Source organism: Rhinolophus sinicus, linkage group LG10, assembly GCF_036562045.2.
Source record: "Rhinolophus sinicus isolate RSC01 linkage group LG10, ASM3656204v1, whole genome shotgun sequence".
NCBI classification, from domain to species: domain Eukaryota; kingdom Metazoa; phylum Chordata; class Mammalia; order Chiroptera; family Rhinolophidae; genus Rhinolophus; species Rhinolophus sinicus.
In genome coordinates this window covers 14,365,197-14,390,337 of record NC_133759.1, presented here as the reverse complement: position 1 = coordinate 14,390,337, position 25,141 = coordinate 14,365,197, and the positions used below count along the sequence as shown (strand labels likewise).

At 34.5% G+C, this 25,141-nt stretch overlaps 1 protein-coding gene across 8 annotated transcripts in view; it reads left to right on the top strand.

Moving 5' to 3' along the window:
- GOLGA4 (golgin A4) overlaps positions 1-25,141 on the top strand; it is a 96,516-nt gene that overhangs the window by 58,366 nt on the left and 13,009 nt on the right. For all 8 annotated transcript variants that reach the window (XM_019727638.2, XM_019727633.2, XM_019727636.2 and 5 more), the window contains 8 exons: positions 278-4,518; positions 5,146-5,267; positions 5,662-5,792; positions 11,925-12,038; positions 13,882-13,902; positions 14,085-14,153; positions 16,737-16,812; positions 23,981-24,084. In XM_019727638.2, the coding sequence (XP_019583197.2) occupies positions 278-4,518; positions 5,146-5,267; positions 5,662-5,792; positions 11,925-12,038; positions 13,882-13,902; positions 14,085-14,153; positions 16,737-16,812; positions 23,981-24,084 (4,878 nt within the window). The remainder of the gene's footprint in view (positions 1-277; positions 4,519-5,145; positions 5,268-5,661; positions 5,793-11,924; positions 12,039-13,881; positions 13,903-14,084; positions 14,154-16,736; positions 16,813-23,980; positions 24,085-25,141) is intronic.

Genomic DNA, 25,141 nt, shown 5'->3' with positions numbered 1-25,141 from the left:
ATTCAAAATATCCTTGAAATATATATTGTTGAAGTAGTTACCCAAATAGGTAGAAAGAATCTGGAATTATGAGTTGTGTTAAAAATAGAATCTTTTCTTTGTTATATAATTCTTTTAGGAATTGAGCAGAAATTCTTTGTCCTTTCTAGTGTTTGGTTAATGATTTTAATCTTTGAAATTTAGGTAAATAACTATTAGGTGTAGATATCATGTTGTGTGTATCATTACTAATAAACAGGTCTGTACTTAATAAAAATACATCTGTTTTTATTAACAGAGAATTCTGGAATTAGAAAGTTCTTTGGAAAAAAGCTTACAAGAAAGCAAAATTCAATCAGAAGATTTAGCTATAAATTTGGAAGCTGAAAAAAATAAGCACAATAAGGAAATTACAATCATGGTTGAGAAACACAGGACAGAATTGGAAAGCCTGCAGCATCAGCAGGATAACCTTTGGACTGAAAAACTCCAAGTCTTAAAGCAACAACATCAGACTGAAATGGAAAAGCTTAGAGAAAAGTATGAACAAGAAAAAGAAACATTGTTGAAAGACAAAGAGAGTCTCTTCCAGGCTCATATAGAAGAGATGAATGAAAAGACTGTGGAAAAGCTTGATGTGAAGCAAACAGAACTGGAATCATTGTCTTCTGAACTGTCGGAAGTATTAAAAGCCCGTGACAAGCTAGAAGAGGAACTTTCTGTACTAAAGGATCAAGCAGATAAAGTGAAGCGGGAGTTAGAGTCCAAGCTGGATGAACAGAAAAATCATCACCAGCAGCAAGTTGACAATATTATTAAAGAACAAGAGATATCTATCCAGAGAACCGAGAAGGCATTGAAAGATGAAATTAATCAGCTTGGGCTTCTTCTGAAGGAAAAGGATAAGCATTTGAAAGAGCATCAGGCTCGTGTGGCAGATTTAGAGGCAAATAGGAAACGATCTGAAGGGGAACGCCAGCAGGCATGTGCTGAGCTGGAGCTTTGTCAGTCACAGCAGAAGACCACACACGAGCAGGCAACAGCCTATGAGGAGCAGCTGGCCCAGCTGCAGCAGAAGCTGTTGGAGTTAGAAGCAGAAAGAACTCTTCTTACAAAACAGGTCGCTGAAGTTGAAACCCAAAAGAAGGATGTTTGTACTGAGTTAGACACTCACAAAATCCAGGTGCGGGACTTGATGCAGCAACTTGATAAACAGAATAGTGAAATGGAAGAAAAAGTAAAATCTTTAACCCAACTCTATGAGTCCCAACTTAAAGATAATAACATAGAGCAGGGACAGACCAAGCAAATCCTGATGGAAAAGGAAAACATAATTTTACAAATGAGAGAGGGACAGAGCAAAGAAATTGAAACACTCAAACAGGAATTATCAGCCAAGGAGGACAGTATTAGCAGTTTGCATGAAGAATATGAAGCCAAATTTAAAAATCAAGAAAAAAAGATAGAAAAAATTAAGCAGAAAGCAAAGGAGATGCAAGAAACATTAAAGAAGAAATTGTTGGATCAGGAAGCCAAACTTAAAAAAGAGCTTGAAAATACTGTTCTAGAGCTTAGTCAGAAAGAAAAACAGTTCAATGCCAAAATTTTGGAAATGGCACAGGCTAACTCAGCTGGAATCAATGATGCAGTATCAAGACTGGAAACAAACCAAAAGGAGCAAATAGAAAGTCTTACGGAAGTGCATAGGCGAGAACTCAGTGATGTCATATCAGTCTGGGAAAAGAAACTTAATCAGCAAGCTGAAGAACTTCAGGAAAAACACGCAATCCAATTACAGGAAAAAGAACAAGAGGTAGCAGAACTGAAGCAAAAGATCCTCATATTTGAGTGTGAAAAAGAAGAGATGAACAAGGAAATAACGCGGCTTAAGGAAGAAGGTGCTAAGCAGGATACATTATTAAAGGAGTTAAAGGAACAGTTAAACCAGAAGTCTGCTCATACGAATTCTCTCTCACAAAATGAAACTGAATTGAAAGTACAACTTGAAAAGCTGGAAGTTGACTTGAAGCATTCTCTGAAGGAAAATACTTTTCTTCAAGAGCATGTAGCTGAACTGAAGACACTGGCAGAAAAAGATAAGCTTAAGGTTTTTGAGTTGACTGACAAGTTGAAAACCACAGATGAAGAATTCCAGAGTTTGAAATCTTCACATGAAAGAAGTCAGAAAAACCTAGAAGACAAAAACTTGGAAATCAAGAAACTGTCTGAGGAACTAGCAGTTCAGTTGGATATTTACTCTAAGAAAACTGAAGCCTTAGTACAAGCTAAAACAAATGAACTAATCAGCGTTAGTAATAGTAAAATTAATGCTATTCTCTCTAGAATTTCCCATTGTCAGCTCCACACAACTAAAGTGAAGGAGGCACTACAAATTAAAACCAGCAAAGTTTCTGAATTAGAAGCACAACTTAGACAGCTAACAGAAGAGCAAAATAAACTAAATAGTTCGTTTCAGCAGGCTACCCATCTATTAGAAGAAAAGGAAAATCAAATTAAGAGCATGAAGGCTGATATTGAAGGTCTTGTAACAGAAAAAGAAGTCTTACAGAAGGAGGGAGGTCATCAGCAACAGGCTGCCTCTGAAAAGGAGTCTTGTATCACACAGTTGAAGAAAGAATTATCGGAAAACATCAATGCTGTCACACTGATGAAAGAAGAGCTTCAAGAGAAAAAAGCTGAGATCAGCAGTCTTAGTAAACAGCTAACTGAGCTGAATACTCAACTTCAGAATAGTATCAGCCCAACTGAAAAAGAAGCGGCCATTGCATCGTTAAGTAAGCAATATGATGAAGAACAACGTGAATTGCGGGATCAGGTGCAAGATTTGACTTTGAAAGTTGAAACGCTGAGTAAAGAGAAAATTTCTGCTCTTGAACAAGCAGATCACTCGTCTAACAAATTCTCAGAATGGAAGAAGAAAGCACAGTCAAAATTTACACAATATCAAAATACTATTAACGAACTGCAGATGCAGCTTGAGTTAAAAATGAAGGAAGCCAGTGAAAAGGATGAGCAGATAGCTTTATTGAAGGAAGACCTTGATCAGCAAAATAAAAGATGTGAATGTTTAAAGGATGAAATGGAAGATAAGAAGAGCAAGATGGAGAAAAAGGAGTGTAGTTTAGAGACTGAGTTAAAAACTCAGACAGCAAGAATTATGGAATTAGAGGAGCATGTTACTCAGAAAACAATTGAAATTGAGTCCTTAAATGAAATTCTTAAAAATTATAATCAGCAAAAGAATATTGAACAGAATGAAATGGTTCAGAAACTGCAGCATGTTCAAGAGTTAGGGGAAGAAAAGGACAATAGAGTGAAAGAGGCTGAAGAAAAAGTCTTAAGACTTGAGAAGCAAGTGACTTCCATGAAATCTGAACTTGAAACTCAGAAGAAAGAATTGGAACACATGAATTCGAGTGTGAAAAGCAAAGAAGAGGCGTTAAAGGCACTGGGAGATAGACTTGAGTTAGAGGGTGCTGCAAAATTAGCAGAACTGAAGAAAAAGGCTGAACAAAAAATCGCAGCCATCAAGAAGCAGTTGTTATCTCAAATGGAAGAAAAAGAACAGCAGTATAAAAAAGATACAGAAAGCCTGCTGAGTGAACTAAATACAAAATTGCAGGAAAGAGAGAGAGAAATTCACATCTTGGAAGAAAAACTTAAGTCAGTGGAAAGTTCACAGTCAGAAACATCAATTGTACCCAGTTCAGCAAAAAATGTGGCAGCATGTACTGAGCAAGAAGCAGCAGATTCCCAAGGCTGTGTGCAGAAAGCATGTGAGGAGAAAATCACTGTTTTACAAAGAAATTTAATTGAAAAAGAAAAGCTACTGCAGAGGCTAGAGCAGGAAAAGGAAGAGGCAGTTTCTTCTCATTCTGAAATGCAGTACAAATACCAGGAGCTCTTAAGAAAGCTAGAACATGCCGAAGCAAAGCAACATGAGGATCAAGGTGTGATAAATCATCTTCAAGAGGAACTGGAGGCAAAAAACAAGAAGTGTTCCTTGATAGTGCCCCAGCACATGGAAGAAGAGGGAGGTAAAAATAACATAGGGGCAAAGCAAAACTTGGAAAATGCGCTTGAGGATGTGCAGAAAACCCTCCAGGAGAAGGAACTAACCTGTCAGATTTTGGAGCAAAAGCTAAAAGAGTTGGACTCTTGCTTAGTAAGAGAGAAGGAAAGACACAGAGTTGAAATGGAAGAGTTGACCTCAAAATATGAAAAATCACTGGCTTCACAAGAACAGATGGGTGGAAAAAGTAAATCCACAGAAATTTTGGGAGAAAGTGCTGAAGAAAAGTCCAAGTCACATGCGATGCAACCCCAATTGCTTAGTAACATGGAGGCTGAGCACAGTGACCTGGCGTTTAAGTTAGCATCAGCAGAGCAGGAGAAGCAGAAGCTGAGCAAGGAGATTATGAAACTGCAGAAAGATATTCGAATGTTGCGGAAGGAGCATCAGCAAGAATTGGATATAACAAAGAAAGAATATGAACAAGAAATGGAAGAGAAAATCAAGTAAGTGTTTTTTCAGCATGAATGTTTTTAAGGCGGCCCTCCTTAATTAAGTCCCTTTTTTGTGCCTAATCCAGTTAAGTTTCACCTACCTGAAGTATTACACATAAATTTAATAAGTTAAATACTGAGGAGAAATAAAAACAATTTAAGGCAAGACGCAGTTTTATTCCATGTACATTTAGGGGGGGAAATCCTTTTCTTACATATAAGATCATGGTTTTTAGGTTCATAGCCAAGGAATTATTTTCATTTTGTGTTATTTTAGGATTAGCATTGGATTATATGATGTAGATGTGTATGGTGAAATATTTTCAGTGAAAAGAAAAATTTTCAAATCCCCTGGAGGTAATCATAGTTTACATATCCTTCCAGAAGTAGTTTACTGTGTTAGTCTCTCTCTCTCTCTCTCTCTCTCTCTCTCTCTCTCTCTCTCTCTCTCTCTCTCTCTCTCTCACACACACACACTCACACACACACACACACACACACTGATATACTCCTGTATGCCCTTAAAAAATGTTTTTATACCACTGAGATCATACTGTGTGCACTGTTGTAAAGACCAGGTAACTCTTTACAGCTTGTTTTTTGTATGACAACTGTTAACTCTGTATTTTTGTTACTCAGGCAGGAGCAGGAAGATCTTGAGTTGAAGCACAATTCTACATTAAAACAGCTGATGAGAGAGTTTCATACACAGCTGGCACAGAAGGAACAGGAGCTGGAAACAACCATAAAAGAAACCATCGGTAAGGAAAAATTTTAATTCAATAAAGAACAAATCGGAATCAGCAGAGACTATTTATAATTTAGGCCTAGTCTTTTCACACTGTGCTAAGTGCTTTAAGTAATTAAACTGGAGAAAAAAGGATTCTTGCCCAAGAAAGTTCTCTCATGGGAACCTGGCACTACCTGCCTGGGCATGGCTTGCCTTACTGAGAGGAGGAGCAGGTGAAAGAACCTGAAAGCATTAGCTAATTAATTTACTGTATAAAGACACTTCTGCTGTCTGAGAAGAGTACATCTGGTCAGTTGATTTTTATCAAATTTGATTTGGAGCATGGGTTCTTACTGAAATTGGGATATAGATATTAATTCTTACCTAATGTGTTTTCTTGTGTGTGTCTGTTTTTCATTTATTAGATAAAGCCCAAGAAGTGGAGGCTGAACTTTTGGAAAGCCATCAAGAAGAGACAAATCAGTTACATAAAAAAATCGTAGAGAAAGAAGATGATCTCAAAAGAACAGCCAAAAGATACGAAGAAATCCTTGATGTACCTTATTTTCTCTATTTTGAAATTTAGCTGTAATAGATTTCATGGTAGTGCTAAAGAAAATTGGATTATCAGATTTCCTGTTTTTCATAATGTAGAGGGTTTTTTTTCTTTTTTTTTTTGCTCAGTATTATCTACGTTAGTATTTCTACATCGTATGCAGATTTATAAGGAGTCTAATTGATTTCCACCAAGATTGTAGTTTCCTGATCAGATTCTGCTAACCAGGCAGTAAAGTCCAGTTGGCAGGTATTGAAGCGACAATGACTTGCTAAGGGGAAGAATGTGTTCTCTTCTCTGTCTTCTTCTCAAAGTCAGGCTAAATTGTGAGAGAACCAGACTAAGAAGTGAGATTTTGTGCTTAGGTAAAGTCTAAAATCTGAGAGTTAGTGTGTATTTTAGAGTGGCTACTTAGCTTAGCTGGTATCTTTCCAGGATGGACAATTAACTTTATTCCATCCCTACCCAATTTGCACGTCCTCAAGGGACAAAAAGTGTGGGAAAAAATGGAATGCATCAGCTAAATCTTTTCTATTTAGTGGGAGAATATTTCAATGTGCTTATTCTGCTAATGGTGGATTATCATTGTCATTTTTGTTTGTGAATATAAGCCATGAATGCTAGTGAGTGTTTTGGACTATAGAACGTTTTCATGTGTAAAACAATGTAAATTATTCTTCATTGCAGATTCTTTAGTTACTCCAAACCTTGTTTCACCATGTACTGAGAACCATTTGATGACTAAGGATGCATAAATCAGAGAATCATGCTTCACCTGACTAGGGCTTCAGGAGAAGTTTGAGGCAGGAATAGATTCTAATAATAATTTTAAATATAATTGAAAAGAGTGAAATTCCAAGATATGACACATACGTATAAATGCCACCTTTTTATCTTTTTTGAGTTTTAGTTCCATCATGAAAAGAAGGCTTGAATAATTTCACACTTTCTTTTTTTTAAAGAGCAAATAATTTATTGTTTAAAGATCACAAGACAACGTCTGGATTTCTGTAGCACAATTTAAATGGTTTACTTTTTTGATAAAGCAGAGTACAATAGAAAAAAACAGTTAGTTTCCAGTAATAGCTATAGCTCTATTCAAAATTAAGACGTCCACAGACATGTCACCTGGAAACAAAAGCCTGGTATAGTAAGCAATGTTTTATCCAGAGCGGCCACTTTTCGTGTCACGAAAAAAGTTCATTCCTATAGGAGGAATGATGTGCTATGTACAATGGCTGTAAGGTCACAGGCTTGAGGGCACCGGAAGTATATTCTATGCCACATTAAGTAGTTTGGTGAGTTTCAAACATCAGTTTACCTGCAACCTTTAACTGATATTTCAGTCAGGTAAGAAAATAAATTAATGTTTATTTATGTTTTTTGATTTACATCGTTAAAAGAGACACAGTTCATTAACATGTAATTCTGGCTAAGAATTACATTTGAGACTCCTTGCTCAGATTTTGGTTAGTAGTAAGAACCTTTCAGAAATTCAAGTTCTTATTAATAATTTGTTAGCTAGGATACATTCAGGTATCAGCCACAACTATGGAATAGGCCCTGGTGAAATAGGTCAAAACTAGGCCAAAAAATATATTATTATTATTATCAACGACAGTATCATAACTATGCCCTTCGTAATTAATAATCATTTCTAAGAATTTTCATTTGGCACCAGATGATGTGTTTTAGAGAAACACTCTGGGATGTTTTGAATCAGACTTGGTTTTGTTAGCTGAATTATGGGAGATAATTTCACATTTTCTTATACTTCCATAGAATATATATGTGTGAAGTTTTAAAAAATACGATTGTTTCTTGAATCCTTATAAATTTTGGAATTGGAAGATACATTAAAGCAAGTTTAGTTTTATCTTCTGTTTTTCTTCTTCCCAGAAGGAAAAGCAAGTTTAGCATAGTATTTTGTAAAGACTTTTCCCTGAAAAAGGACCTTGGGGAAGGTGACAGTTGTTTATCATGGATCAAATTAAGTCAGGGAGCCTCACTGCAGGGATAAACTGCCACAGCTATAGAGTGCCCTTTTGTGAACTGCTTCTCTTTCTCTATATGGGTGGGATAGAGATGGTAGATTTTCCTAGGCTGTGACAAACCTTTGTAGGTAGAGGGGTGAGGGTGCAGGGAGAGAGGTTAGCTGCTGGTACAGCTCATCCTTGAAAATCTGCTGTTTACTAGGGGAAATGAAGGGAATGGACCTTCAAGTTTTAAGCTTACGGGAGCCGAACAAGTGGGCAGGAAGTGGAGGGTGGGCAGAGGAGCTGGGTAGGTGCTCCCCCAAGGTCTTTCCTGTGTCTTAGACCAACATCGTCCTTTAGGAATATAATATAAGCCACAAATATGAGCCACACATGTCATTTCAAGCTTTTAGTTACCACATTAAAAAAAATGAGCAGGTGAACTTAATTTTAATAGTATGTTAACTGACCCATTGTATCTAAAATATTATTTCAATATGTAGTCAATGTAAATATTATATATGCATTAATTCTTTGAGATTAGCATATTTTCACGTTTACAACCTGCCTCAGTTTGGACTAGCCACACTTCAAGTGCTCATGGCCACAGTTCTAGGATGGCTGGTGGCTACTGGATTGGACATTGTGGCCCTAGACTTTCAACTGCCAGGTCTAGGGCTGACTTTGTGATTAAACAAGTCCTCATTGAAACACACCAATTACATACTCTGTCTTGAAGAATTTCCTTTAAAAAATGTAAATATTACTGAAAGGGGATATTAACAGTTCTCAGCAAACATCATATTAGTTTGATTCTGAGACATATTCTCACCATTTTCCCAATTAAAAATTTTTGGAATTGGACTTTTTATGGAATTTGTATATATTATGTAGTGGTCTCCCCCCCTCCCCCCCACAAAGCTGTTATCAAATTTATTTCTCCTGATGACATTACAGAATGCTGTATTTCTGTCATCGATTAAAATAATTCTGTAACTTGTCAATAGCAAAATGGAGCACAGAAACATTTTCATTTTCTTGCCTTTATTATCTTAGGTAACGTTCTTACCATTCTTTACCCCATTTGAAGAAGCCAGGAACTTTTGTCTTCCTTGCGTCACATCTCCTACCTTTCTCAGCCCCTCACATACGTACATACATCCACACACCTTTAGGGTATGAAATCTGCTTATCTTCTCTGATTTAGTAAATCATCTGTTTCTCTTTGTGTATCTCCAGCACAATATCCAACATATAGTAGGCTCTTAGGATGTCATTTCTCATTGTGTCGCATTGTATGTTCCTTCCCTCTCAACTCCACTGCTGCCACAGTCTGGGCTGCCATCTTTCACCTGGTCTGGTCTGTTCTATTAATTTCCCACCTGACCTCCTTGCTGCTAATCTTTTTTTCTAAGGTAGTCATCTCTTCCTATCAGAGTTATTTTCTACCCTGAAACACAGGTGTGATCATATCACTTCTCCTCCTCGATACTTTCAATGGCTTGCCGTTGTCCCAGTGATACCTCCCCCAATTCAGTCAGTTTCAGCCAAACTCAACTTGAGCTTGTTCTTCACCGTGTTTTACCTTTGCTTATGCTTTTCTGTGTGCCTAAAGAGCACATTTTCAAGTTTCATGAATTAATACAGTTGTTACCATCTCTTTTTTGGCTTTTTAAGTTTAAAATTGAAGTTTAATTTAGAAAAAAATTTGTTTGAATCAAATGTATTCACATGGTTTAAAGATCACAATATAAAAAAGTATAGTTGGAGAATGGTCTTTAATGAAAATGGCACATATTTTTATTCTCTGTATTATACAGTCCTGTCTCCCTTCTCCCTCCATGAGTTTCTTATGTAATGTTCCAGTATTTCCTTACGCAAACTGAAACAAAAATGAAACATTCTTTTTCCCTTTTCTACCCAAAGTTCGATTTTCTAAATCTACTCTTCTGCATCATATTGGTCTTTTTTTTGAAACCCCTGAACTGGAATTAATTGTATCTGTGTTCTTTTGGTACTCATCTGTATTTATTGCTTCACTTATAACATGTCACTTTTGTCATACATACATATATGTATAGAGATGTGTTAATTATCTGTCCTCTCCCTTAGACTGGAAGCATCTTGTTGGCAGGGATTTTGTTGTTCATCTCTAGGCTTGAGAACCTAGCCTGATGCTTGCTTCATACTAGACAGGTGGTAAATTTGGAGGAGGTGACACATGGTAGGACAGAGAAGAATTCCTTTGTGAAGAGGGGTGGTGACATCTCATAGGAGGAATGGGATACACACAAGTAAGGGAGTTTACCTAATTGCCTTAGTCTGGAACTCAGAGCACTTTCACTGGCAGGAAGTAGCTCCTAAAGCCACATTGGATTCAAATCTGGTTTCTTTTTGACAGTGATTGTATTTTAGCGATTTGGCTTTGGCATAATAATTAATCTTTAAAACATAATTACTACATATGTGCATATTCAATTTAACTAGATTTGCTTATTGTTTTTACTTCAGAGCAAGCAGTACTGTTTTTTCTTCCCCTCCAAGATGAGAAAGCTTTTACAAAGGAAATTACAGAACCATTTCTTAAATTAGAAATAACATCAAGGATTCTCTTTTAATTCTTACAGGACTCACTTTAGGTTGGTATCCCACAACTGTCAAAGGAAATGTCAGAGACACAGCTAATTGTCATATTAAAATCTGGGCCTAACTGAATAAGAAATTAACAGTGATCCTTACAAACAGGGCTAAGCCACATTTGACACAGACATCACACAGGGTATGCAATAGTAGAATAAAAACGGTAAACCAAGATTGTAGGTGTAATGTATTGTATTGTATTTACAGCAGGTTCTGGTCAGGGGGTGTTTAAGGGTGGTGGCCAGATTAAGGTGGGTCCCAGTGGGGAGATGTCGAAGGAGATCCCTGTTCTGCTTACGTTGAGAGTAGGGGTTCGTTCTTTTTCAGGTGTTCTAAGTTCATGACAGGCAGTATTTAAAATTAGATTTTCCGTGTCCCCTGGTTCATTGCCTTATTTTGTGCTATGCAGCCGATCTCTTTTAGTTTTTGAGACTTATTTTTTCTTGATTCTGGCAAGTCAGCATCTGTTAAATCAAATACCTGTTTATGGTTGTTTTTCCTGTTTAGACTCTTGCTCAGCAAACACTTGTCCTGCCTTCATTACTTAAATCTGATCAATATTCCAATTCCAAGTGTTCTTTTTGCACAAAGGTTATTGCAAGATTTGTAAGAGCAAGGAGAGTTCTGGACCGCTGTGTACAATAAATCATGGCAATTATCAAGGCAAATAAAGAAATGGCAGGATGGGCAACAGCCTTTACGCAGGGTAATCAACAAAAGAGAACGATTTGTACACCAAATTTTATAAGTAGGATTTTTTTCACCAATAAGTTACATACTATTTTTGCAGCCTTGTTTGTTTTTTGCAAAGTCCAGGGCAAGTAGAGACATTAAATTGGTTACCAATACATTAGACATTAACTATTTTTTTTCAAAAATAGATTTTAGTTGAACATTTACCTCAAAATATCACTGGTGTGGTTTGGGGGCAGATGTATAGAAGGTGTGCAGATTTGCTGAACTAGGACAAAAAAAACCATCTCTTGAATTGTACAGCCCATCCAAAGGGGCAGGGAAAAAACCATCACAACTTTTTATCAGTAAAGTTGCCAGCTGGCTGAGCAATGCTGTGCATAAGAGTATCTACCAGTTTAAATCAATGATTATTTTATGGAAATCAAACCCTAATATAGAAAAGGCCAAAGTCTTATAACACAGGCTGTATATTATAGTTCTGTCACAACACTGCTACACACCTAATTGTTGCTTAAACGTGGGAACCCTAGTTTAAGGGGGAAGAAATAGCTTGGTGAGCTTTATCGGGTGGGGACAGAGGGAGTGAAGGTGGGAAAAAAGATAGCCTAGGAATAGTGAGCAGCTTTAAAAAGGGCTTAGAGTTAAAAGTGGGGTATGAAAGAAAGTGTTTAGAGCTCTAAACACAGTAATGAATTACAGTAATAACAGTGGTTTGTGACTCATAAATGTTTTGGTATTTGTTTCTCCTACAGAGATAGTTTTCTCTATACGCGCTGTTGCTACTCTACTATGTTTGTTAACACCTTTTTTTATTCTAAAGGCTCGTGAAGAAGAAATGACTGCAAAAGTAATGGACCTGCAGACTCAACTTGAGGAGCTACAAAAGAAATATCAGCAAAACCTACAGCAGGAAGAAAACCCAGGCAATGATAAAGTGAGAGGAACTGGACTTTGTGTCATGTTTCTGGAAAGCATTGTCATTTCCATTATTTGACTGGCTTACTGACATATATACCTACCTCATTTAATCTAACAAAAACCTTTGCCTCTGTTTATAGACAGTGAAACTAAGTTTCAGTTAGGTTAAATAAAATATTGAAGCTCACACAGTTAATGTTGTATTGGGAATTTAAACCCAATCTGCCGGACTTCAGAGCCTAGACATTTCTGTTATCCTAGGGCTTCTCAGTCTTTCTTGTGGAAAGAGCAGCAAAGGAAAGTGAACCTCAGAGCCCTGAGACATAGCCAAAAGTGGTCCATAGGAAGTACGATAGTTTTAGATGTTTATATTTTGTGCTAAAAATTCATGTAAATGTTATATTCTACTCTATAAGATATCCTTATTTGCAGTCACATAGAAATGTTTTTAGTTATATACCATTGTGAAAAACAATTCCTATTTTTGTCCTTGGTTAATGGGACAGATACAAATACTACAATGGGATTATTTTGGAAAATTGGACTGAATTCAAAGAGATCTGGCAGTGCATATCTAGGCATTTTAATAATCTCAGTCTGTAGGTAAAATTGATGCTATGAAAGATAGGCCATGTTTATTCTGTGGTTTCCTGTCCCACTGTGCAGCCCAACAGAGCATGTGGGCCCAAGTCTGAGAAGCCAAATAGTGTACTGTTCTACTTCCTAAAATGTTCTCTTGCTCGTCCAGTGTGGTCTTTATATGACACTGTCATGAGGGCCTTGGGAAAGTTAGATGTTCATGTCTTCATCCTTGAGAGTTATAGAGGATTCATTACAGAATGTCAGTTACCAGATAGCAATTTTCCAGACAACCAAATTACATGGACCATTTTTTCAAAATGGAGGGAAGAGACATTTGTAAAAGGGCTTTGCTATACTGTGCCTCGTGTAGCTTACCTTAGTTATCAACACTTAGCAAGCTGAGTGGACTGTTTCTCTGTTTCTTTAACAGCTACTAGTTCTGCTGTTTTAGTTTGTTTTTTTAATTTTTTGCCATTTAGTCATGATAGGAATATACTGGGTATTATGAAGTATTACTTCCTATGAGACGAATACATGTACTTGAGTAACATGTTCTTTTCCTTAATGTCAAAATAAGTATAAACGTTGTATATAGTGACATTTTGACCCATGCTGTGGTGCCATAGAATATTGAGAGATTATGAAGTTAATATTCCGAAGGTCTTCTGAGTCCTTTACCTTGTGTCATAAAAGAGAGAAAACATCCTTAATTTTTATTCCTACTCTAAAAACATCTTATTTTATTCTTCATGAATTTTTATCCTTCTTGAGCATCTTTTGTTGTTTCTGGGATGTTTTGAATTGCATATCAGTGTTGATTTCAATGAAGTCATTTGAGCTCTGAGTGGATTCCCAGAAATCGTGCTTTACGTTTCCTGAAAGGGTCCATGTGCTTTAAATAGATGTTAATATGTTTAATTTTTAAAACTTATACACACAATACATGAATATATTCATGTTGTAAATGAGTCAGGTAATACAGAAATATAGAATAAACCCTTCCTGGTGGGCGTGTTCCGTCGTCATTGTTAGGAGTTTGCTGAGTGGCCTCCCAGTCCTTTTCCTTGTGTTTACTTACATTTGCATATATTTACTTGTTTGCATAGCAAAATAGACCAGGTTTACAACCAAATATTTAAAATCTTATTTCAAACCTGACCACTCTGTTAAGATTATAACTTAAGAATTCTTATTTCCTTGTAATTTTATATTATTCAATTTTACTGTTTCTTATAGATTTTATTGTATACACTCATTTTTTTCTTCTCCATTTTCAGGTAACAATTATGGAGCTACAGGTAAGACTAAATCTTCCTTGAATTTGACTGAAGGTAGTGCATTTTCAGGAGAATTCTGTGTTTTAAGTTAAAACATGAAGAGACTGGTTTAATAAGAAAAAAATGTCCCAAACAATACAGAAATGTGTCCAGGCAGTGATTAAGCCCATATACATTTCAGATCTGACTTTTTGTTCTTTCAGACACAACTAGCACAGAAGACTACTCTGATCAGTGATTCAAAGTTGAAAGAGCAAGAGTTCAGAGAACAGGTAACAGATCTAATTGGTGCCTTTATTTTGAACTAACTTCCTTAATTTATGTTAGTATGTACTTGGATTTCATTTAACTAATTAAAAAAAAAGAACTGATCTAATAGTTAACTTTACAGATTTTGTCTTACATTTGTAGAGGATATCTCCATAAATTCGTGATTACATGTATTTAAACAAGAACATTTGCATCCTGTTATTTCTAGTGCTTAGCATTTTGGATAACAAATTATGTTTGTTTAATTTGTAATAACTTAAGTTCTAAAAGTTATTTTTTGGTTTTATCAGAGGGAAAATACATTGACATCAATCTTTACTACTTTTTCCTAGTGGTTAAATTGTCTTAACTTAAAATAGTTTTTCCACATATCGTCCAGTAATCTAATTTAAATAGGACCATGTGTGTATGCGTAAAAGGATGTACAAACATGCAAACACCAGTATATGTGTATCTGTGGTGCATGATCTTTAGTAGACTTTTTCCAAACTGGAGGAGTAGTGCCTCAGGTCTGCAAGCTAAGCTTGAAGGCTAAATCTTCAGGGATATTCCAGTTTTCTTAAAATTAATACAAATAAAAATCTTGGTAATTGTTGAAACTAGGTGATGGATATATGGACATTAATTGAACTGTACTTTCTGTATTGAGTATGTTTGAAATTTTTCATAATATTTTTTTAAAAATTCATAAAGTCCTCACTTAACATTTTCGATAGTTTCTTAAAAACTGCAACTTTAAGCAAAATGACGTATAATGAAACCAATTTTACCATAGGCTAATTGATGTAAACAAGAGTTAAGTTCCTATAGCATATTGCTGATCACAAAAACATCACCAAACTTCTAAATAAAGACCTAAAACACTTCTAATAGTAAACACTGAAACAAATGTGAGTTACATATACATTTAGGAAAGATTAATACAAACAAGTAAGATAATTATTTTCTAAACCACGTATTCTAGTTTAGGGTCATGGGTGGCTGGAGCCTCTCAGGGCACAAGACAGGAACCCACCCTGGACAGGATGCCCTTCCATCGCAGGGCCATTCACACACCCCACACTCACTCAGACGGAGACAATTTAGACTCGCCAGTTCACCTAAAGTGCACATCTTGGGGAGGAAACTGGAGTACCCAGAGAAAACCCCTGCACGCGTGGGGCAAACGTGCAAAATCCACACAGACAGTGGCCCCGGTTGGTAACTGATTTTTTTTTTTCATCAATGTTAGAACGAAGTTGAAAGAACATTATTCAAGGACCTGCTATACTAAGTTCCAATGTTACTTTATTTTTTTCTATTTCTCAGTGGTTAACTTTTCTCATCTATTCTCAAGGTTACTAGTACTTTAAAATTCTCTTCTGTCATCCTCAAATCTTCAAACTGTCCTAACGTAACAATTTTTATGTTAGTTATTTTTTTATAGTGGTAAAATACATATAACCAAATCGACCGTTTTAAAACACATGATTCATTGACATTTAGTTCATTTATAATGTTGTGAGCCCATCACCATTATGTAGTTCCAAAACATTTCATCACCCCAAAAGGAAACCACATATCCACTGAGCAGTCATTCCTCTTTACCTCCGCTCCAGCTGCTGGCAACCACTAGTCTGCTTTCTGTGTCACTGGATTTGCCTGTTCTGAGTATTTAATATAAATAGAATCATATAATACATGGCCTTTTTTATCTGGCTTCTTTCACTTAGCAAGATGTTTTTATGGTTCATCCATATTCTAGCATGTATCCATCCGTACTGCATTCGTTTTTATGACTGAATAATATTCCATTGTGTGGATAGAGCACATTTTCTTTATCCATTCATCAGTTGATGGATGTTTGGGTGGTTTCTACATTTTGGCTATTGTGAATAATGCTACTAGGAACATTGTGTACAATTTATGTTTGAACTCCTGTTTCCAATTATTTGGGATATATACCCAGGATTTGAATTGCTAGATCATATGGTAATTATGTTTTAACTTCTTGAGGAACCACCTAACTGTTTTACATAGTGGCACCATTTTATATTCTCACCAACAAAGTATAAAGATTGTAATTTTTCCACATTCTCGCCAACAACTTTTTTGATTATAGCCATACTAGTTGGTATAAAGTGGTATTTCATTATGGTTTTAATTTGCATTTTCCTAATGACTAATGATGTTGAGCATCTTATCATCTGCTTGTTGGCCATTTGTATATCTTTGAAGCAATATCCATTCAAGTGCTTTGCTCATTTTTCAGTTGTGTTATGTGGTTTTTTGTTGTTGAGTTTTAAATATTCTTTATATATTCTGGGTACAAGTCCTATATCAGTTGTATGACTTGCAAATATTTTCTCCCATTCTGTAGGTGTCTTTTCACTTTATATAGGAACAAAAGTTTTACTTTTGTTAAAGTCCTATTTACATATTTTTTCTTTTGTTCTCTGTGCTTTTGTTATGTAAGAAACCATTTGTATTAATTTGATTTGCCTATATGTTGTCTTCAGCATTAAAAAATCTAGTGGCTACAGCAGTCCTTCTTTTACATATGATTTCCATATGAATTTTATGATTTAAATATTTATTGTTTTTAGATTCACAATTTAGAAGACCGATTAAAGAAATATGAAAAGAATGTATATGCAACAACTGTGGGGACACCTTACAAAGGTAAGAATTATCTCTCATATATTATCCATGGTTCTCTCTTATTGGTAGATTTATAGATGATTTTTATTTGTGTCTTTCCTAATCTAATTCTTTACAATGAATATATTTTACTTTTGTATTTCACCAATAACTGTTTTAAAAAAAGAATGGTAGTAATCTAAAACAAAATCAATGCATATTTATTGTTTAAAAATTCAAATAATGCTACATTGTGTAAGTGAAACTGCAAGTTCCCACTTTATTCTCCACTGTCCAAATGGACCTAGTTGACAATTTATGTATATTCCATACTCTTCTGTATGTATGCAGACATTTATGTAATCCGCTACATGCGCTCTTTTACAGAGTTAGTATTTTACATGCTTCTGTTTTTTACTGTTACAATAATGCTATATTTACTAATTTTACACGAGGATTTAAGGAGGAAATAATTAATGAGCATTTTTATATTCAAGGTGGGGAAGGATGATTTGGAAATATTATTCTCAATATAAATAATGTATGCTACTTACAAAGGATTTTAAAGATGAGCTTGAGTCTTTGTGTAGTTGTTCCCTTGAGATAATCATGATCTTTGAGTAATCTCATAACAGTTTTCCATTCTGTTTTACTGCCTCACTGCATTAAGAGTAGTTTTATTTTGCTAAATGTTTTGTAAAGCATTCTGCTTTTTCATGGGAGGCATTAGAGTATGAATCTAAACCATTTCACATTCTTTTGTACGTTTGAAAGCTCTTATTGCTAAGAAATAACATAACATATCATACAATTTTTAATTAAATTAATTAAGGACTTGCTTTGGATTCTTTCCAAAATGCTCTTCAAAAAGAAGAGAAAACCAATGGGGGAGTTTCCTGTGGATCATTGCAGAGAAGACTCCTGCTACAAAGATTGTTTGCTGTAGCTACGCCAACATATGTGACTCTCAGCGTAGAACTGCTGCTCAGTGTTCAGCAGTGTATAGAGAATAGTATTGATTCTGTTTGTTAGTTTCAGCTTAAGAATTTCATAGATAATTTTCTTTTGTTCTCAGTTTTAAATTGTAAAATGCACATATGTACAGTTTATTTAATAATGAACATACGCATAATAATACAAGTGCCAAGCACTGTTATAAAACACATTTTGCATATCAACTCATTTAGTCCTCTCAAGAGCGCAGGTTATCTGGTATGCACATTAATCTCTTCACCATGCTGCCTCTTTAAAGAGTAAGAGTAAAATGAGCACCCACCATGCAGGAAAAAGTATTAATTGCTTCTCCAGGAAAATAGCTATAAATAAGTTATCTACGTGTTTAAAATAATACAGTCAATTAGTTTTTGAAAAGTGAGAAACTTTGTAAACTTTTGCATTTTGCATCAATGTAGAGGAATGAAACACTTAAGTATGATATAGTGATAGATATATTTTGAGGAGGAAATAGTGTGTTATCATTATTTAGTTCTTGGTGCTTTGTATTTGCAAAGTGTGGTTTGACTGAATTGGATCTTCTAAAAGTATGTACTTTTAAAAAATAAGATATTCCAAACATACAAATGCATGCAGTGTAAATAAGAAGTACAGAGACTATTTAACACCTGTGAATCTGCCATCTAGAATGTTTCCAGTACCTTTGAGGCTCCTTATGCTCCTCTTTAATCTTATATCTCTCTGTTCTTTCCTAAGCGCGACCACTGTTATCGTAATACAACATAAGTAGAGTTCCCTAAAAAAAATCTATTTTAATGTTTTGTATATTTTGGGCTGTATAGAAATGGTATCATATTTTATGTATTCTACATATTCTTACCTTTTTTTCACCCAGCATGATTTTGAGATTCATTGTAATGTGTGAAACTATAGTTTAACCATTTTCAATGCTAAGTTTAATAAAAATGTGTCTTTATACCACACTTTATTTAATTTATTGTCCTGATGGTGGACATTTGAATTGTCTCAGTTTTGCTTTTATAAACAGTTTAACTGTGAACATTGACTCCTGGCGTACATGTGAAGTGTTTCTCTAGGAGGTATTGGTAGGAGTTGGGTTTCTGTGTCATAGAATATGCTTGTCTTCTGCTTTACAACGTTTTGCAAAGTAATGCCAAGTTGTTTTCTGTAGTGGTCATATCATCTTACACTCCTGCAAGTGGAGCACAGCATTTCCATTGGCCACATATTCACCAGTGCTTAGTATTATCTGACTTGGAGGATTCTGCCAATCCCATATGTGTAAATAATACCTCATGAGGTTTCATTTGTTTGTTTTTGCTGAACAAATGGTGATTTAAATTCTAAACCAAAAGAAATGTACAGTTACAATAAAAGTCACTTTCAACTTGGGCGTTTAGAGGCTCACTTATTATGCATAGCTCTTATAATGGAAGCCTTATTGTATTATTCTGCGGCACAGTGTGGTTTCCTGTTATTTATTCAGTTTTTTTAAAAAATTCAGGGTTATTGAGGTATAATTTACACATAGTAATAGTCACTTTTTTTTTTTAGGTGTACAGTTAAGAGATTTGACAATTGTATGCAATAATGTAACCACCAACAAAATAAAAACAGAGAATATTTCCATTACCCCAGTAAGTTATTTGGTACCCTATTGTGGTCATATTTTACCACTAACCCCTGGCAATCACTAATCTGATTTTCCACCCTTGCAGTTTTGTCTTTTCTAGAATCTTTACTTAATGGAATTTAGTCTTTTGTATCTGTAGGTTTTGTATCCTCTCACTTAGCTTTTAAGACACATCTGTGTTGTTGCATGTTTTGTAGTTCATTCCTCTTTATTGCTGCATAGTATGTCATTGTATGGATAAACCACCAATTTCTTAGCCTATCACAGTAAATGGACATTTAGTTTTCATTTCTCTTGTGTAAATTTCTAGGAGTGAAATTGCTGGGTTGTGTGATAAATGTTTGTTTAGAGAAGTGAGTGAGCAGACATCTAAAAATATTTTTTTAATATTAATGTAGAATTTTACCATAAAGAAAATCCTTTGTGGTTACTGTTTTTGTGTCTTAAGTGAGTCTCACCTACTCTAGGGTCATAAAGCTATCCTTCTATATTCCGTCCTTGAAGTTCCAAGTTTTGCTTATCACATTTAAGTCTTTAATCCACCTGGAATTGATATTTTTGGGGTGTATCTCTTGTGGGAATCTCATTTGAGATTATTCCAACATGGCCACAAATGGAAGTCTCTTATTCTTGAAAGTTAATTTTGTTAGGTACAGAATTCTAGATTGAGAGTGATTTTTTTTTTTTTGGTAGCATTGGGTAATTAATACTCCATTGTCTTTTGGGTTTTGTTGTTGTCGATACATTTGTTAGGCATCTTTCCAATGATCTTTCCCCAGTTAGTAATATGTATTTCTCTCTGGTTGTTTTTAAGATATTTTCTTCATTGATGTTCTGTAATTTCACTATGGTATATCTAGGCTTAGATTTCTTTTTATTTATTCTACTGCCTTATAATCTTTGATTAGTTCTATGAAATTTCTAGTGAGTATCTCTTCAAATATTACCTTCATTCTATTTTCTAGTTCTCATACTATTAGATCTTCTTATTTTATACTCTGTCTCTTACCTTTTTTAAATATTTCATCTCTGTTTTCCCTCAGGGCTGAATTCTGAAAATTTAATCTAGTTCCTCTTCTAGTTTCTAATTTTCTTGTATAGTTCTACCTAATTTGCTCTTTAGCCCCCTTGTTAAGTTTTTTTTTAATCCTTTAATTATAATTTTTATTTCTAGAAGGACTTTTTCTTCTCTTTTTCAGATCTCTCAGATCATTTTTATAGTCCCCTAAATGTTGCTTATTTTTTCTAGTACTATAATTTAAAACAACAACAGCTTTATTGATATATAATTCACATACCATGCAATTCACCCATTTAAAATGCACAATGTAATGGTTTTTAGTATATTTTTAAAAATTGTATAACCATAAGCATAGTCAATTTTAGAACTTTTCAATTTCCCCAACAGGATGCCTCACAACCTTTAACAGTTGTGCCCCATTCTCTCCATTCCATCCAACCCTCGGCAATCACTGATCTACTTTCTGTCTCTGTAGATTTTACCTATTCTGGACATTTCATATAAATGAAATCATACAATACGTGACCATTTATGACTAGCTTCTTTCACTTAACATGTTTTCAAGGTTCATCTATTTTGTAGTGTTAATCAGTATATTTTTCCTTTGTTGCCAAATAATAAATATTCTGTTATATGGATACCACATTTTATTTACCCATTCATCAGTTAATGGACATTTTGATTGTTTACACTTTTTGACTATTATGAATAATGCTGCTTTGAACATTTGTGTGCAAGTTTTTATGTGAACATATATTTTTATTTCTCTTGGATATCTACCTAGAATGGGGTTGCTGGGTCATATGGTAACTCTACATTTACCTGTATAAGGTAAACGGGAAGTGTGTTTCCAAATACTTCCAGTTTGGAAGCATTTCCAAACTGATTTCCAAAGTGACTGTACCATTTTACATACAGTGTATGAAGGTTCCAATTTTTCCACATCCTTGCCAACACTTGTTATTGTCTTCTTCCCATCCTGATGTAAAGTGGCATCTCATCATGGTTTTGATTTATATTTCCCTGATGGCTAATGATATTGAGCATGTTTTTGTGTGCTTACTAGCCATTTGTATATATCTTTTCGAAAAATGTCTATACAGATCTTTTGCCCATTTTTTAAATGGGTTTTTGTATTATCAAGTTGTAAGAGTTATTTATATTTTCTTTGAAGCACAAAAGTTTTAATTTTTATGAAGTCCAATTTATCTTTTTTGTTGTTGTTGCTTGTGCTTTAGGTGTCATATCTAAAAAACCACTGCCTAGTCTATGGTTATGAAGATTTACTCCTTTATTTTCTTCAAAGAATTTTATAGTTTTAGTTCTTATATTTATTCTTTGATCTATTTTGAGTTAATATTTACATATGGTGTGAGGTGGGTGTCTAACTTTCTTCTTTTGCATGTAGATATCCAGTGTCCTAATACAATTTATTGAAAACCCTGTTCTTTCCCCCATTGTATTCTTGGTATCCTTGTTAAAAATTTTGTTTATTTCAGGATTCTCAATTCTTTTCCATTGATCTTTATGCCAATATGACACTGTCTTGATTACTGAAGCTTTGTATTAAGTTCTGAAATTGACGCATGTGAGTCCTCTCGTTTTGTTCTTTTTTTCAAGGTTGTTTGGCTATTCTGGATTTCCATATAAATTTCCATATAAATTTTAGGATCAGCTTGTCAGTTTCTGCAAAGAAGCTAGGTAGGATTTTGATAAGAATTGTGCTGAATCAGTAGATCAATTTAGGGAGTATTGTCATCTTAACAATAGTAAGTGTTCCAATCCATGAATATGTGATCTCTTTCCATTTATTTGGATTTTTTATAGTTTCTTTTAACAATGTTTTGTAGTTTTCAGAGTATAAGTTTTGCACTTCTTTTGTTAAGTTTATTACCAATATTTTTCTTTTTGACGCTGTTGTACTTGGACTGGTGTTTGTTTTCTTAATTTTCAGATTGTACCTTGCAAATGAATAGAGATGAAAGTGAGTTCTGTATATTAATCTTGTATCTTACAATATTGTTAGAGCTTGCTTATTATTTAATAGTTTTTTTAGTGGATTCCTTAGAATTTTCTATAGATAAGACTATGTCATCTGCAAATATAGTTTTACTTCTTTTCCAGTACTTTCATTCTATAAACTTTTCAAACATAGTTAATTTATATTTTACATGTGATAACTTCAGTGTCAGCATCTTTTAGAGGTATAAATTTGCTTATTGTTTCTGTTGACTCTTCCTCATAGGGGCTTGTCTCATGTGATGTCTTGATTTTTTTTTTAAATTATGAGTTCGTTTGACTGAATATAACCTGTGATAGGTAATCTGGAGGGTCCTATACTAAGGATTTTGTCAGAGAGGATTTATGTTTGTTTCTGTTAGGTTCCAAGGGTATAGCAAGCCTTCAACAAGTTTTAGAATTCTTTGCCTGAATTGTAACTTTGTACCCTGGACTCTATGAGTAGGTACATGGTCACACATTCTAAGGGGAGCCTTTTTCTTTTTTTTGTCTCTTGGAGTAGAGCCAGAGAAGTGTTTCGTAATAAGTTCCATTGCAGGTAGGCAATACCCCTGTTTTATGTCAGATCTGCATTTCAGCGCTCTCATTTTATCGGGGCCCAAAGCCTCGTCTCTGGTTTCATGACAAAAACTCTCAATATGGGCTTTTACCCACTAGGCATTACTGGATTCCCATTTGCCCTCCCATTAATTCTGTGGTTTCCTTTTCCTCTGTTTCTCTACCCCTCTAAGGATGTCCTGTGATTGTAGAATGTTTTTGTGCTGCATTTAGAGGTTTCTCGGTATCAGAGGGCTTGTCAGATTACCTAGTGTGTCATTCTACTAGAAGTGGATGCAAGTATAGACTTTACTTGATGAATGATCACGAATTTATTCAGATTAAAGTGTGTCATAGTGGGACTTCATGTATGTGAAGTGTCTTCTTTAATTTTAGATTGAAATGGAGCTTGATTAACAAATACACTATAACTTTTTGTGGCAGTCTTTTTAGAATGTTGAATCAAAATATTTGAAAACCACTGTAATGGCATTAAAAGCACATGCATTTTCAGGTTATTTTATTTATTCTGTGTTTCAAAACGTTTTGAAAACTTGATTTAAACTCAGTGCTTTTAGGTTTGGAATATTAGAAAAAGTAGAATACTATTCTGAATTGCTAAACTCTTAATAAAATGAAAATAATTGTTAATTTTAGTCATTGTGGAATATCTGAAGCTAACTACATAATATTTAAGAAGGAAATACCAGTTTTAAGGAATCTTTGTATTCCCTAAGTATAGTCTTTTAAAATTGTCATGCCATCAGGAGGAGGAAGTGGAGGAGGAGGAGGAAGGATCTGAGATATACAATTGTTATAATAATTCTTGTTTTCTCTTCGAAGGGAAAAAATATCAGTTGGAATGCTTAGTGTATATCCAATACAATACCATGCAATACAATATAATTAATATAAAAATGATGTGTCTCTTTGTTCAATTGTTTTTTTAGTTTGTCCATTTTCTAAGTAATAAGTAGTTTATCTGGTCTTATCTTTACAATGTGATCTGTTTTTTTATTTGACAGGTGGCAATTTGTACCGTACTGATGTCTCACTCTTTGGAGAACCTACCGAGTTTGAGTATTTGCGAAAAGTGCTTTTTGAGTATATGATGGGTCGTGAGACTAAGGTATAAATCATGTCTGGTGATTTGGCATACGGCTTAATTTAAAAGGAAATATGTCCCATTTTTAATATACATATTGATTCCATGTGTTCACTGTTAGCGGACCGTACATGCTAATAGCAGGCGATAGGTACTTGTGTCATTGTTCTTAATTGCAAAAGTTAATTGGCAGATTTTGATTACATTTCTTACATTAATAAAATATTAATTTTAAAAATACTGTTAGATGGTGCTAAATACTGAAAATATAAAATTTCATAACTTCATACTTTGTGAAGCATTTGGCTATTTTTACTTTTGACTTCAGATCTTAAAGTTAGGAGAACAGGTTTCACTTTCATTAAGACTTAAGGACAGTGTAGAAATATTGGAAATGGTCATAATTAAGAATGACTACTTATAGATATTTAGAACTATTTCACTTTAGTCACTGTAAGAAAATCATTCCTTCACATATGGAGTATTGATCATTTAAAAATTGCCACTTCGTGTGAGTAACAATACTTGGCTAATTTGTTTTCTACAAGTTGAATTTATTGTAAGGTTCTTGAGTGGAGAGTCTTATTATTATTTATATCCCCTGCAGTGTTTTTACAAGAGCCTTATATCGGACTTTTGGTAAATATATCTTGAATTGAACGCATTTATGGAAATTCATGAGTCTTTCTCAAAGAAAATTTGTCACTTAAAGCAACTTCTGTTTCTGACGTTTCAATTTTTTACCAACGTGAACTTTTCCGTTATCTGTATACTCTGGCTGCAAATGGGATAATGAGTTTTCTGTTCTTAGAAGCAATCAGTGTTTTAACTTATGGGTCTGTGGGGGTTACTGAGTCATAGGATGCTAAGCAAGTTCAGATATTGATTTGGAATATATTTAAAACCTGAAAAGTAAGGGCATAAGAAAACCTCTTAAAAGAATATTATGAATTTATGGATTGTAGCGTCAATGAAACACTAGGACTTACAGGGCTGGAAGTCATTTGAGTCCTTGATATCTATAGAAATCTCATTTCATTGTATCAAATAGTTTCAAATTAAAGTAATAACTAGTGTGATC